Source organism: Chinchilla lanigera, unplaced genomic scaffold (genome assembly GCF_000276665.1).
Source record: "Chinchilla lanigera isolate Chin_1 unplaced genomic scaffold, ChiLan1.0 scaffold00025, whole genome shotgun sequence".
NCBI lineage: Eukaryota > Metazoa > Chordata > Mammalia > Rodentia > Chinchillidae > Chinchilla > Chinchilla lanigera.
In genome coordinates this window covers 3,143,185-3,156,370 of record NW_004955426.1, presented here as the reverse complement: position 1 = coordinate 3,156,370, position 13,186 = coordinate 3,143,185, and the positions used below count along the sequence as shown (strand labels likewise).

The window sequence follows — 13,186 nt, the reverse complement described above, 5'->3', positions numbered from 1 at the left end:
TATCATTTCAGAAATTTCAGGTATGACTTCAAAGCTCTTCTGTGTTGTCTCCTGGACTTGTTTTGGGTGGTGTGGAGGTCTTGGATTGCATTTTGCTGCTTTGTTTTGTCATTTTTTAATATCCAGAGGCTCCCTGGAGTGTGGCGGACAGCCAGTGACGTCCCAGAGGGTGCCCAAGGTTTCCCCTGCCTTGCACACTGGTCAGGGAGGCAAAGCCATGACTCCTCCATTTTTCGTTAAAGGGAAGTCATGATTGATGCAAATTTCCATCATCTCTCAGTTAGTAACATCTGGTGGGAACCAGCCACTTGGCACTACATGGAAGAGTCCCTTGTGCTCCTTGGACAGGGCATAAGAGATGGCACACACAGAAATGGGGTCTTATGCATTATTTTTTTTTCTTGCAGTAAAGGACTTACATGTCACAGAGTACAGATAACGCATATTTTAAAGTTACGTCTTTTAGCTCAAGGCTATACTTATCTCAGTAAAGGTTTTCTCCTGGTTATGACCTTTTTAAGGCCTTGCTTGAAGATGCAGAGCGGTGCAGACATAAGATGCAGACAGCCTCGACTCTCATCAGCGGCTTGGCGGGCGAAAAAGAAAGATGGACTGAACAAAGCAAAGAGTTTGCTGCACAAACTAAAAGACTTGTGGGTCTGTAAATTCATTTTTCCTTATTTTTTAGAAAAATAGTGAATATGAGTACTCAGATCAATGATTTTTAATTTCTCAGATTCATAAGCGAACATAACATACTTTGATCACTTTCACCCCCATCACCCTCCTTGTCCCACTCTCCTACAGTCCCATGTTTTTTTTTGGGGGGGATACAGACAGTGTATTTTGATCATATTCATCCCCTTATGAGATGATATTGATTAGGATAGGGCGTAAGCAAGTTTGAGCTTTAATCAAGCAACACTTAATTATTTCTGCTCTCTCTGTCTCTCTATTTCTGTCTCTGTCTCTCTCTTTCTCTCCCTCCAGTCATTTCAAAATGATAGGCAATGGTCTGACATATTTTCTGTCCTAATTGGATGAGTTAATGACCTTTACACATGTTATCAGGCCACTTTCCCATTCTCCTGTGAGTCTGTGGGAATATTGATCAAGGGCACTTTGCATGAAGGCTCTGTCTTCTGAGGTGCCAAAGCTCATAAACTCAGAGAAAGTCCACTCCCTTGCAAGAAAAATCAAAATAGTCCAGTGCTTGCTTCCAGCAGTGATTACTTCGTAGGCTCTTTGGCTGTGTTTACCAATAAACCAGACTCCTGCTGATTCACCAAAGCGTGGGAACTTGTGGTTACAATGTGATCTGTGCAATTTAGTTTTTAAAAGAATGTCTTTTTAGTTTTTTTTTAAAAAAATTGATGTGTTGTATAATCACAAGGAGGATTATAAATATTCAGTAGAGTTTGTTTTCTATTTTAGGGGATGTATTGCTGGCTACAGCTTTTCTGTCTTATTCTGGACCATTTAACCAAGAGTTTCGAGATCTGTTGTTGAATGATTGGAAGAAGGAAATGAAAGCTCGGCAAATTCCATTTGGAAACAATTTAAATCTCAGTGAGATGTTGATCGATGCTCCTACTATTAGTGAGTGGAACCTGCAAGGTCTGCCAAATGATGACCTGTCCATTCAGAATGGAATTATTGTCACAAAGGCATCTCGCTACCCTTTGCTAATTGATCCACAGACTCAAGGCAAGACCTGGATTAAAAATAAAGAAAGTCAGAATGAACTCCAGGTAACTTGTGTTTGAGTATATTTGCATTATTGCTTAAATTTTTATTGCCTCAAATTAGATTGCTAAAAGTCCAAGAGTTAAGAAATATTTGAAAACCTTACACAATGTTCATAATCTTAGGTGGAGCCGTAGTAGGTCCAAGATTAAATCTAATAATGAAATCTTTTTGAAAAATCTCATTATTTGCATTTGTGTTCATGTATACTAATGGCATTTTTCAATGGTTTTAGACTCTACTCTGTTAAGGCCTAAGGTTCTCTTTGATAAATAAAGAAAGACAGAGCTGTATCATAATATATCTACTGTGCTTACAAGGGTATGTCTTAATTATTCTGTTATTATTTGTTACAAAGGTGCTGGGGATGAAAAAAAAGCAGCATTAGTACCCAGAGACTTACATGCTTCCCAGTAGAAGGGAATAACAACTTGATAAAAAGAATAGGAATAGTTTAAAATTTCCATACCATTTCACCAAGTATGATTTCCAAAGCCAAGGGTTTTTAAACATTTGTGTTTGTCTGCTGAGCTAGAATATTTTAAGTATAGCATGATATTGCTTGTCAACCTGTGTTGAATCAAGAGACTGTGTCAAGAGTAACCTTTCAGTCCTGCTTCTAGATCACATCTCTAAATCACAAGTACTTCAGAAACCACCTGGAGGACAGCCTTTCTCTTGGAAGACCCTTACTTATTGAAGACATTGGGGAAGAACTAGATCCAGCTTTAGATAATGTTTTGGAAAGAAACTTCATTAAAACTGGATCTACCTTTAAGGTAGGTTAAATCTGTTGACAACAATATACAGAACAATTATGCAAAGTCAGGTAAATGTGACATGGATAGAATTCTCTCACTGGGTAGTAACTGAAGTTAGAGTCACTTGTGAGAAGGTTTTTTTTCTGTACTTCTTGAGTTGGGACTTATTCAAGAACAATCTTCTTAGGTGTATATACTTTATAGCGGACCCTCAAGTTACAGCTGGCCTCACATTTAAACAACTTGGGTTACAACTGAATAATGAATACAGATGCAAAAGTCCTTAATAAGATAATGGCAAACAGATTGCAGCAAATCATCAAGAAGATTATACATCATGACCAAGTAGGATTCATACCAGGGATGCGGGGATGGTTCAATGGATGAAAATCAACAAGTGTAATACAGCAAATTAACAGAACCAAATACAAAAACCACATGATTATCTCAGTACATGCAGAAAAAGCTTTTGACAAAGTCCAACACTTATTTATGATAAAGACCTTACAGAAAATTGGAATACAAGGTAATTACCTCAGTCTTAGAAAAGCTATCTATGGCAGACCAACAGCTAATATCATATCAAATGGTCACAAACTGAAAGCTTTCACTCTAAAATTAGGAAGAGGACAAGGATGTCCATTGTCAGCACTCCTATTCAGTGTAGTTCTGGAAACATTAGACAGTGCATTTAGACAAGAACAAGAAATAAAAAAGGTAAGGAGAAGAAAGGAAGAAGTTAAATTATTATTTGCAGATGACATGATACCCTACGTAGAAGACCCCAAAAATCCCACCAAAAGACTTTAGAATTAATAACCAAATTCAGTAGTGTAGCGGGATACAAAGTTAACACTCAAAAGTCAGTAGCATTCCTGTACACAAACAGCAAATTCACAGAGAGAGAAGTTAGGGAAAGCACGCCCTTCACAGTGTCATTCAAAAAAAATGCAATACCTAGGTATCAATCTAACAAAGGATGTAAAAGATCTGTACAGTGAAAATTACAATACCCTAAGAAAGGAGATTGAGGAGAAGATCAGAAAATGGAAAGATACCCCTTGCTCATGGATAGGAAGAGCCACCATAGTGAAAATGGCCATACTCCCCAAACTGCTATACAGATTTAGTACAAATCCAATGAAAGTACCTTTAACGTACCTCACAGACCTAGAGAAAACATTCCTGAAATTCATTTGGAGCCAAAAAAGATCTAGAAACTTGGTTGAGGGTTCCATCTTTCTTCTGTGGGGTCAAATTCTATATTTATTTCATGGTGTGTGCTGAACTCCTCCCTCACTTCCTCCCTCTCTTCCAACCCCATCCTCCCTCCATCCGTCCCTCTCTCCCTGCGTCATCTTTCCTTCCTTCTACCCTAGTGGATTGAAGCACTGTGAATACTCAATGACTATTTATTATTCAGTATATAAGCTATCTCTGATGTTTAAATTGTTTATAGCAATACCTTGTTTTTTTTTTTTTCTTTTTTTTTCTGGTACCGGGAATCAAGCTCACGACCTTGTGCTTGCCAGGCAGATGCTGTGCCACTGACCTAAATCCCCAGTCCCCTTGTTTACAGCAATACCTAATTATGCAAAACGACATGGTAAGGTGTATCTCTTTTATTATTTGAACTTTCTTTTTATGGAAAAGGTGAAAGTTGGTGACAAGGAAGTGGATGTTCTGGATGGCTTCAGACTCTACATTACTACCAAACTGCCCAATCCAGCTTATACTCCCGAAATCAGTGCTCGGACCTCCATCATTGACTTCACTGTCACCATGAAAGGTCTGGAAGATCAGCTACTGGGGAGAGTCATTCTCACGGAGAAGCAGGTGGGTAAGGTGTGGCTACCTCCTTTTCTGCAATGAGGGAGTCTTTTATTGATGAAAATATGATAGAAATTGGCATAGGATTAAGCTTCTTTCTTTAAATCCTGTGTTTTCCATTAATTCACAAATATATTCTTTTTACCCAAAGGAAATTATTAATCAGTTATCTGCCTGTATGTTTCATATGTGTCTTCTGAAGTACATATTATACTGATTGCTTTCTGCAGACTGCTGATGTAGCTGTGAGCGCATCCATCTCAGTTTCTGTATCATTATTGTGGTCTTTGCTTTATTTTTTTTCTACAAGTTTGTTCTATTGTGAATTTTAGTCTCCTATTTACTTTGTTTCCTAACACACATCTAGGTTATTCTTTCATTTGAGTCCTTGCTATATTTGTGGAGTAGACTATGGAAACTTTATGCACACACAACAAATAACATTCTCTGTTCTTAGTTGTTATCTATGGGAGCTCTGTGTAGCTGTGGTGGGTCTGATGTGAGAGTGTAGAAGTTGTGACACTAACGTTTAATTGTGCACCTGACTTCAGGTGCCCTGGAAATATAACCGGTGTCCATTTGCTTTACTTCTGTTTTATGGGCTAACTTAATGCTCAGAGAAAAATAGCCAAGAATATAGCAACTTCCTTTTTCTGAGTCAGCATTTTCTAGCGAACTTGTGAGGCCTCAGCAAAAAAATGCAGAGGATGTTAATGAGAATGCTGTAGTGAAACTGCAGGAACTCTTAAAGCGGCTATTGACTTTCTCCTGGCTTTCCACAGCCAGGAAGAGTTTAGTTTACTATGTGGTTCCTTTTGTGCTGACCTGAAGATTTATTAGGTGAAGCTGGTTTGCAAAATCATTGAATCTGCACTTCCCACTGTTTACCTTTTCTGCAGGCCGTGTTGAGCCTGCTCTTCCAAGCTCTGCTAAGCGTCTATTTCATTCTCTCCCTTCTCCCTCCCGCCCTTCTTCCTCTCTCTGTCTTCCTTTTTATTTTGAATCTTCTCTCTTTATTTCTAATTTGCAGCACATGAATCGTAGAGTCATAAAGTTGAAAGTTATCATAGGAGCATTTAATCCAGCTTCATAAATTCACATGTTTAGTTGAACTCAGTATGACAGGGATGGGTACTGTCGTTCTTTCCACAGACTTGCTGTTGAGGTAATAACAGCCTTCTATATATATGTTTGGTTATTTGTTTATGTATGTATATATGTATTTTTATGGTACTGGGGATTGAACCCAAGGCCTTTCACGGAGCTATATCCCCAGTCACTTTTTAATTTTTTATTTTGAAACAACATCTCCCTAATTTACCAAGTTGCCCAAACTGGATTCAAACTTGTGATCCTCCTGCCTCAGCCTCTGAGAGTGCTGGAATCACAGGCATGCATGATGAAGACTGGCTGTACTTCTTTATTTTCAAGTCTTGTGTTAAGTCTCAATTGATGTGGTTGAGGAAATTTAGCAATGCCTTATAGCTGCTTGAGGAAGGACTGGGATTTTTGATTGCCGGTGTGTTGCTGAGAAGGTGTGCATCCTGAGGACTTCTGGGGCAGCATCCATCATGGGTGCCCTATGCCCTGCTGTTACCAATAGCCTTTGCTTCAGGGAAATAGGGGCACTCTTGGCACTTGGTGTGATAGCCTTGTCCTTTGTTTTCTTACTCAGCTGAGATGAATCCATTTCCTAAGACAAATTTTTCCTGGCAAATGTGGGATGCCACAAAACGAAACGAAACAAAACAAAACAAAACAAAACAAAACAAAACACAAAACACACAGCACTGAGTATTGCTTACTGCAGCAGAGGTTTACTAGGAAGCAAGCAGCCCCTTAAGCTCTTTTTAAAAAGACTTTAACAGCCTGGCAAAGCTAGTATGGACCTACAGCCAGGCCTTTTCTTTTTCCTTGGGAAATTGAGTCTTTTGAGAAAATTGCTCCTCTACCATTGTCTTATTATCAGAATCTCTTTCAGGCTCACAATACACAGCTCTTAAAAACTGCGGCCAGAGTAACATGACCTTCATTCTTTCACAGTCACAAAGGGTCGTCTCACCCTGAACCACGTTTTAATACAACTCTTAAGATTTATTTATTTTTTTTCCCAAAGTAAAGTGTCCTAATGCTGGAAGTGAGCTGTGGGGATTACTTTTGCTGGTGTTTCAGAAGTTTACTTTCCTCCGAACAGTTTTGCCTTCTTAGCATCCATCCTTTCCATCGTATTCCTGCTCGCACAGCTGAGTCTTCCAGGTCTGGGTGGTGGCAAGTGTGTCTGAGTCGCTCCCTCTTGTTTTTGAGGTCATGAGCCGCAGTCTAGTCACCCACTGAAAACAGCCGTATGTCTGTGCTTTATGGACACGGGTATAATTTCAAGTGCAAAGTGCTCCTTTGATTTCAGTGACAGACTCTGGCTGTAATCACTTCTTGGATGGTTACAAATATAGAATGAAAATAAAAATTTTCCTTGAGCAAAGGTGGGTGGGGCCTGTTGGAGGCTGGGAAGAGCCTACGAAGAGGAAGGTGGTGTTAGAGAGCACTGGAGAACTGTGAGGCCGACACACAGGTGACTCTGTTCATCCAGAAACGCTTGCCTCTCCTGGTCTCTTGATTTTTTTCTTGGGAAATGCTGTTCTGATCATGCAAAGGAAAAGCACATCTTCTTGGATTCCATCAATTTACTAAATGTCCAGTATCCTGGGAGGACAGGGCAGGGAGGGGCTTCACCACCACCATGTTGCAGTCTCCACTATGCACCTGCCTGAATCCAAAGTTTATTGGCTTCAGGAATAAATGGAAATTGGAGAACATATGCATACAAGGAGATGTGACTTTCAAACTGATTTCATACTTTTCTGTGTTCTTCAAGGCAGTCTATTTATTTATTTATTTTTAAAATTGACACAATTATTGTACATATTTATTGGGTGCACTATGGTGTGTCCATTCGTGTACACAGTGAGTAAGGGTAAAATCAAGATATCTAGCATCTCTATTTATGTCTTTATACATTTGTTGTATCTTTGTGGTGAGATTAGAATATCTACCTTTTAGCTGTTTAGAAGTATGCACAGTTTTTACCTATAGTTGCCGTACTGTGCAACAGAACACCAGAACTTACTCCTCTTGTCTGCTTATAAGATTGTACCTGTTGAGCAACCCCTTCCTGTTTTCCTCTCCTCATTCTCTGGTAACCACTCTTTTACTCTTTACTTCTATGACATCAACATTTTAAAGCTTTTGCAAGTAAGTGTGATCTTTGTCTTTCTATCTCTAGCCTTATTTTGCTCAATAGGCTTTCCTCTAGTTCAATCCATGTTGTCACTAATGACAAAATTTCTTCTTTTTAAGCATCTGAATCACAGTATTGTGCTGTGTATACATACCACATTTTGCTCATGCATTCGTCAGGTGATGGACTCTGGGTTGATTCTATGTTGGACGTTGTGAAGAGTGCTGAAATGAACGTGGGATACACATGTCTCTTTGACATACTATTTCATTTCCTGTGGATACATAACTAGTAGTGGAATTATTGGATGACGTGGTAATTCTATTGCTAGTGTTTTTAAGAACTTCCATACTGTTTTCCCTAATGGCTGTACTGTTCAAGTCCACATCAATGCTGTATTTAATTGTTGACTTGATACACCATGAGTAGATTTGGACAACCTGTGTTGTCACAGAAGGTGATGTATTTAGATAATGTTTGAGTAGGAAGTAAGCAAGGAGACCTCCAATAACTTTCCTTTATAGAATACCAAATCACTTAGCTCATCCCCACCTTAAGCCTAGAGAATAAGACTGAAATAAAGAGAATTTTGTTCTATTAGGAGAAAAATATCAATTATTTGTCAGTTACCTTTACTGGTTGCACAATAAAGGGCCTCCAGGGTCTTTATTGTTCAGAATTCTGGATGAACAAGCAGATGGGTGATTTTCTTTTGAGATCAAAGGACCTGAACTTAGAGAAAGCTACTGGGAATGGGAAGTAATTTAATAAATATGCTAAATTTTTCATTTGATTTTCTTCTTTGGTATGCCACTTAATTTTTGAGCACTTAATTAAATAGTTGTTCATGAAATGGTACCATTCCTGTACTTTCTTCACTCATTTTGAAGTATTCCCTCCCCCAACTTATCATTATCACAATTTGTACAAAATTTTTACTTTGTAGCATTAGTATGCAAAATATTTACCATAAGTGTTTACATCTATCTATGATCTATCTTATACATCCATCCATCCATCCACCCATCCATCACTCTGTCTATGTAATCTAGCGTAGGAGGCAATCTCTTTGATGAATAAAAGATTTGCAGATAAAATTATTTTGATTCACCCTGCACATTGTATTTATTTGTAAACATGGTATCTTTTTATATAGTGCTATAATTTAAGTAGTAGTTGAACAGAAGTATGTGTAAATCATAGTAACGTTTTTCACTCTTTCACTCTTAAATAAAAATCAAATGGCAATTGTTCTATTTCCTTTCTCAGATAATCTTTCTTTTGCCCACTATAGTTCCATACTAATAATTGGTCACTTTTAGTTAGTACAAAGATTGCGTGTATAATTTCATGTAGAACTTTAAGTTATGCTCTTCATTTTATGTTCATCAGTTCTAAACTTTGAGGAATGTTATTTCTCAAATTTATTTTTAGTTCTTCAGAAATATAATAAGTTAATTAAAGTTGACAATTTTGTTTAATTTATGTTGCCAACAATGATATTAAGTTGAACACAACAATCCCAGTTTTTAGATCAGGAATTGAATACTTTTGCCCTTATTGTATACATTAGCATGTTTATTTTATCAGGAATGGATTTTATGAGCAACGTGGAGGCATGATGTTACTCAGTCTCACTACTCTCGAGTAGTGTGAGATTGAGAGTGTGGATTATAGCAGATTTTGTTGAGAATTTTGGAGCTTCCCGAATGACTAAGGAGATTTCCCCAAGATGACTGTGAGCAGAGAAAGAGGAAGTGGCAGAAAAAGGGCCGGCAGGAAAACCGGGTATGATTAATACATCGGTGGAGAGTTAAAGCCTGAATTAGGGCAGTGGTATATCACTGGAATTGTGGACAGAAGATAAAGGTTACTGTGCAGACTGAATGGGTAACACCTGATTCTATTTCTGAATTTGGCAACCGAGGCTCTCATCGCTCATTGACAAGAGTGCGCATCCTTAGCATTCTAATCTGAAACTAGGTTTCCCTAGGAAGCTGTTCTTTCTTAGCTACCTTATTATATATTTTCATAAGACGTGAAATTCCAAAGTAGTTCTTTCGTCCCAATTTAAAAATAGTTATTTAAAATTGGCACATATAATTGTACATATTTGTGAGGTTCTAGTGTGATCTTTCAATACTTCTGTTATGATTTAGATCTAAACTTTCTCCCTCAAAGTCACATTATTCAGAGATGGGGCTTTCAAGATGTGAGGAGATCATGGGGGGCTACAGTCATCAGTAGATTCATCCACTGATGAAGTCATAACTTGATGACGTTATGGAAAGGGAAACTCAGGGGGCGGGGCCTAGTTGAAGAGACTAGGGTCATGGGGGTGGGACTGTGGGGACTCTGTCTTGTTCCTGGCCCTTCCTGTTGGCCGCTTTCTTTCTCTCTCTTTGTGCTTCCTGCTGTCATTAGGTGAGCAGCTTTCATCTAGCCAGGATATTTCTGCCGCACCGTAGGGTAACATCAATGGAAGCAGTTGGCCATGGACTAAATCCTCTGAAACCATAAGGACACAAACCTTTCCTCTTTTAAACTGTTTATATTAAGTATTTTGTCACAGCAATGATGACTAATAAAACATGTATGTGGTGTAATGATAAGATTGGTGAATTGATATATACCCATTAACTCAAGCATTTATTATTTCTTTGTGTTAGAAATACTCAAAGTTCTCTTTACTATTCTGAAGCATGAAATTAATTCTTGTGAACCATAGTTTACCCTAGGTGTGATGGAACATTCTAATCAATTCTTCTTGTGCAGATACCTTTCTGTACACATTCACTCACTTTTCTTTCCTCCTCATGAGCAACTATGTATTTTTCTCTTTTTCCTGAGGTGACTGTTTTTAGCTTCCATATATTAAGTATGAAGATATCTTTCTCTGACTGACTTATTTAACACAATATCCTTCAGTCTTATCCATGTTGCTGCAAATGACAGGATTTTGTTCTTTTTTGCAGCTCAATAATATCTCGTTATGTACATATATCACATTGTCATTATCAGTTCATCTATTGATGGGCACCTAGGGTGAATCGATATCTTGGCTATTCCAAATAGAATTTCAGTAAAGACAGGGGTGGAGATATCTCTCCGACATACCAATTTCCTTTCCTTTGCATACATATCCAGCAGTAGAATTTATTTTGTGCCAGCTTATAACTTAATATCTTAAACAACTTATTTTCCAAATCATTCCTTCCCTCCCAAGGGAGGGAATGGGAAGGAAGAGATATGTAAGGAGTAACCATCTTAATCCAGCCACTCTCTTGGTTGCAGTGCTGGTGATGGTCACAGTCATCCTGTTTGCTGTTTTTATATGACTTCTGAAGGGAAAGTATGGAGGTCTGTAGATTTACAAACCATAGCCAGACTCAGAGGCTAAGAATTCAAATGCATATCTTCCTGAGGTCAAAACTATCCTTTTTCCTGTTGATGTACTTTCCTTCCCTTACCTATCCTCAGGTGAAAATGTTTATAATGCTCATCTTTAAGAACTCAGAAATGATAGTGTGGAAGTTTTACAACTTAAATTTTTATTTCCTTTACTATCACTTTATTTCTGAGCATAACCATAATGTGAGGGCTTTTATTATAATTGCTTATGGGAAGGAACTTTATAGCAGCTCTTAAATGTCACTTGTTTGTGCTAATTTCTACATTTCCTGAAATTTGAAATTCTCATCTAGTGAATAAATGAATTAAAATAACCACTAAGGAAGTTTTCAAGTGTAGCCAGATAACAGATGGAAGTACTGGTGATAAGAGCAGATTTTGCCTGTGTCGCTACAGCTCAACAAATTAAGAATTGATAGAAGTTCTGAATGTTTGTTTTCTTGAGGATGAAATTCTTTTTCCTTTTGTTAAGTGTCCCCGAACCTGAGTCACAGGGGTTGGGTCATGAGTTCAGAGTCTGGTAGGATCCTGCTGACCACAACTGTTTAATCAGTGGGAGCTGACCTACTAGAACGTAATGCAGAGACCAGTGGATTTTTCTCTTTCCTTTGATGCGATTTTGTTACTGCAACCTTTTTTTTAACTTAAGGGGTTTCAGAGAGAGAGAGAGAGAGAGAGAGAGAGAAAGGGAGGGAGGGAGGGAGGGAGAGAGAGAAAGTGGAAGGAAGGGAAAGGGAAAGAGAAAGACAGAGAACTTTTATATTTATATTTCTGGCACTAACACTAGATTTTCCAGTTCACTATGCATTTCAGTTTATCAATCTCAAAACAGATATAGCACTTACCATTCATTACACAGTATTAATTCAATATCTACTAGATAACAATGAACAAAGCAAAGTAGACCAAAAACCAAATGATCCCTGGAACATCATATAAGTAAATTATATCTTATGTTTTTACACAGCACATATGAGCATAACATAAAGTATACATAACAACATATATGAACATAACATATGTTAGAAGGTGTTAAAAGCTTTTAAAATTATATAGATTGGTAAGACAGAGAACTAGTGTAGGCTCCAATGTTAGGGTAGTCCAAGTCAGTCTTACTGAGAAAGTGACTTCTAAGGGAAGCTTTCTTGTGATTTTGCAGTTCAAATTGCCTGCATTTAGCCATCATTTTCCTGTAGGGAATTACACATAGTTACTGCAGTTACACTGAGGTGTGTTGTCAGTGAACCAGATATTTAGAAAAGTTTGCAAGTTAATTCTCTAATGTGTATATATATATATATTTTTTTAATTTTTTTATTTTTTAAAAACTTAGGTAACTGTTTGCTCATTGTTCTTTCCATTTTTGATTCTTTTCTTTAGCTTCAAAGTTAGTCTCTCGTATAACATTTGACATTCATATATAATTTGACTTGGCGTCAAAAGTATCTTTTCTCTGTTGTCCCCCAGCTTTCCGGTTCATGCTTCCTTTTTCTCACCCAGTGTCACTTCCGTTTCCTCCTTTCATCCTCTCCAAGCTGCAAGGAGAATGAGGTAGCCAACGAGGACAGTAGTCTTCCAAAGCCTTGTTCTCCTACTTTTCTTTAAAGTTCCCTCAGAGAAGATAGAAATCTTCATTTCTGTTGGGGAGAGTAGCAACTTTTCAGCAGAGCAGATTTTTCAATGTAAGCATACCTACAGGAGCAGCTCAGGTTGCTTGCCTGTTTTTCATGGGTTGCTTTTTACAGAATTGGATATTGTTTCAACCAGGAACTTTGAAATAACCACATTCAAACAGCAGTGCAATTCTTTTTAAGAAGCCTGAACAGAGTAAATATATTTAATCAGAGATACGTATGTTTGTCATCAAATATGCTTTACCTTTAAGAATATTATATTTATATGTTAAATGCAATCACGGGAGTCACTAGAAATGATCTGACTTAAATGATGATAGGAATACTGTTTTTTTTGTTGTTGTTATTTTGTTTTTTACCAATTTTTAGATAGTTTTCCATATTTTTTTCTTCTGTTTTGTTTTTTACCAATTTTTAGATAGTTTTCCATATTTTTTTCTTCTGTTAGTTCTCCTCTCTTTTAGCTATCTATATCTTTTGCAGCCAAGTATGAAAAATAGAGTACAGCTGCTGGAGAGCAGGCATTCAGGCTAAATTTGTAAGGGGTCCCCCCACCAATAGCTGTTAAT

The 13,186-nt window shown here is 37.7% G+C and overlaps 1 protein-coding gene across 2 annotated transcripts in view; it reads left to right on the top strand.

The window, feature by feature from the left end:
- Dnah5 (dynein, axonemal, heavy chain 5) overlaps positions 1 to 13,186 on the top strand; it is a 300,957-nt gene that overhangs the window by 250,217 nt on the left and 37,554 nt on the right. For both annotated transcript variants that reach the window (XM_013514981.1, XM_005386122.2), the window contains exons 62-65: positions 522 to 657; positions 1,435 to 1,751; positions 2,370 to 2,525; positions 4,161 to 4,343. In XM_013514981.1, the coding sequence (XP_013370435.1) occupies positions 522 to 657; positions 1,435 to 1,751; positions 2,370 to 2,525; positions 4,161 to 4,343 (792 nt within the window). The remainder of the gene's footprint in view (positions 1 to 521; positions 658 to 1,434; positions 1,752 to 2,369; positions 2,526 to 4,160; positions 4,344 to 13,186) is intronic.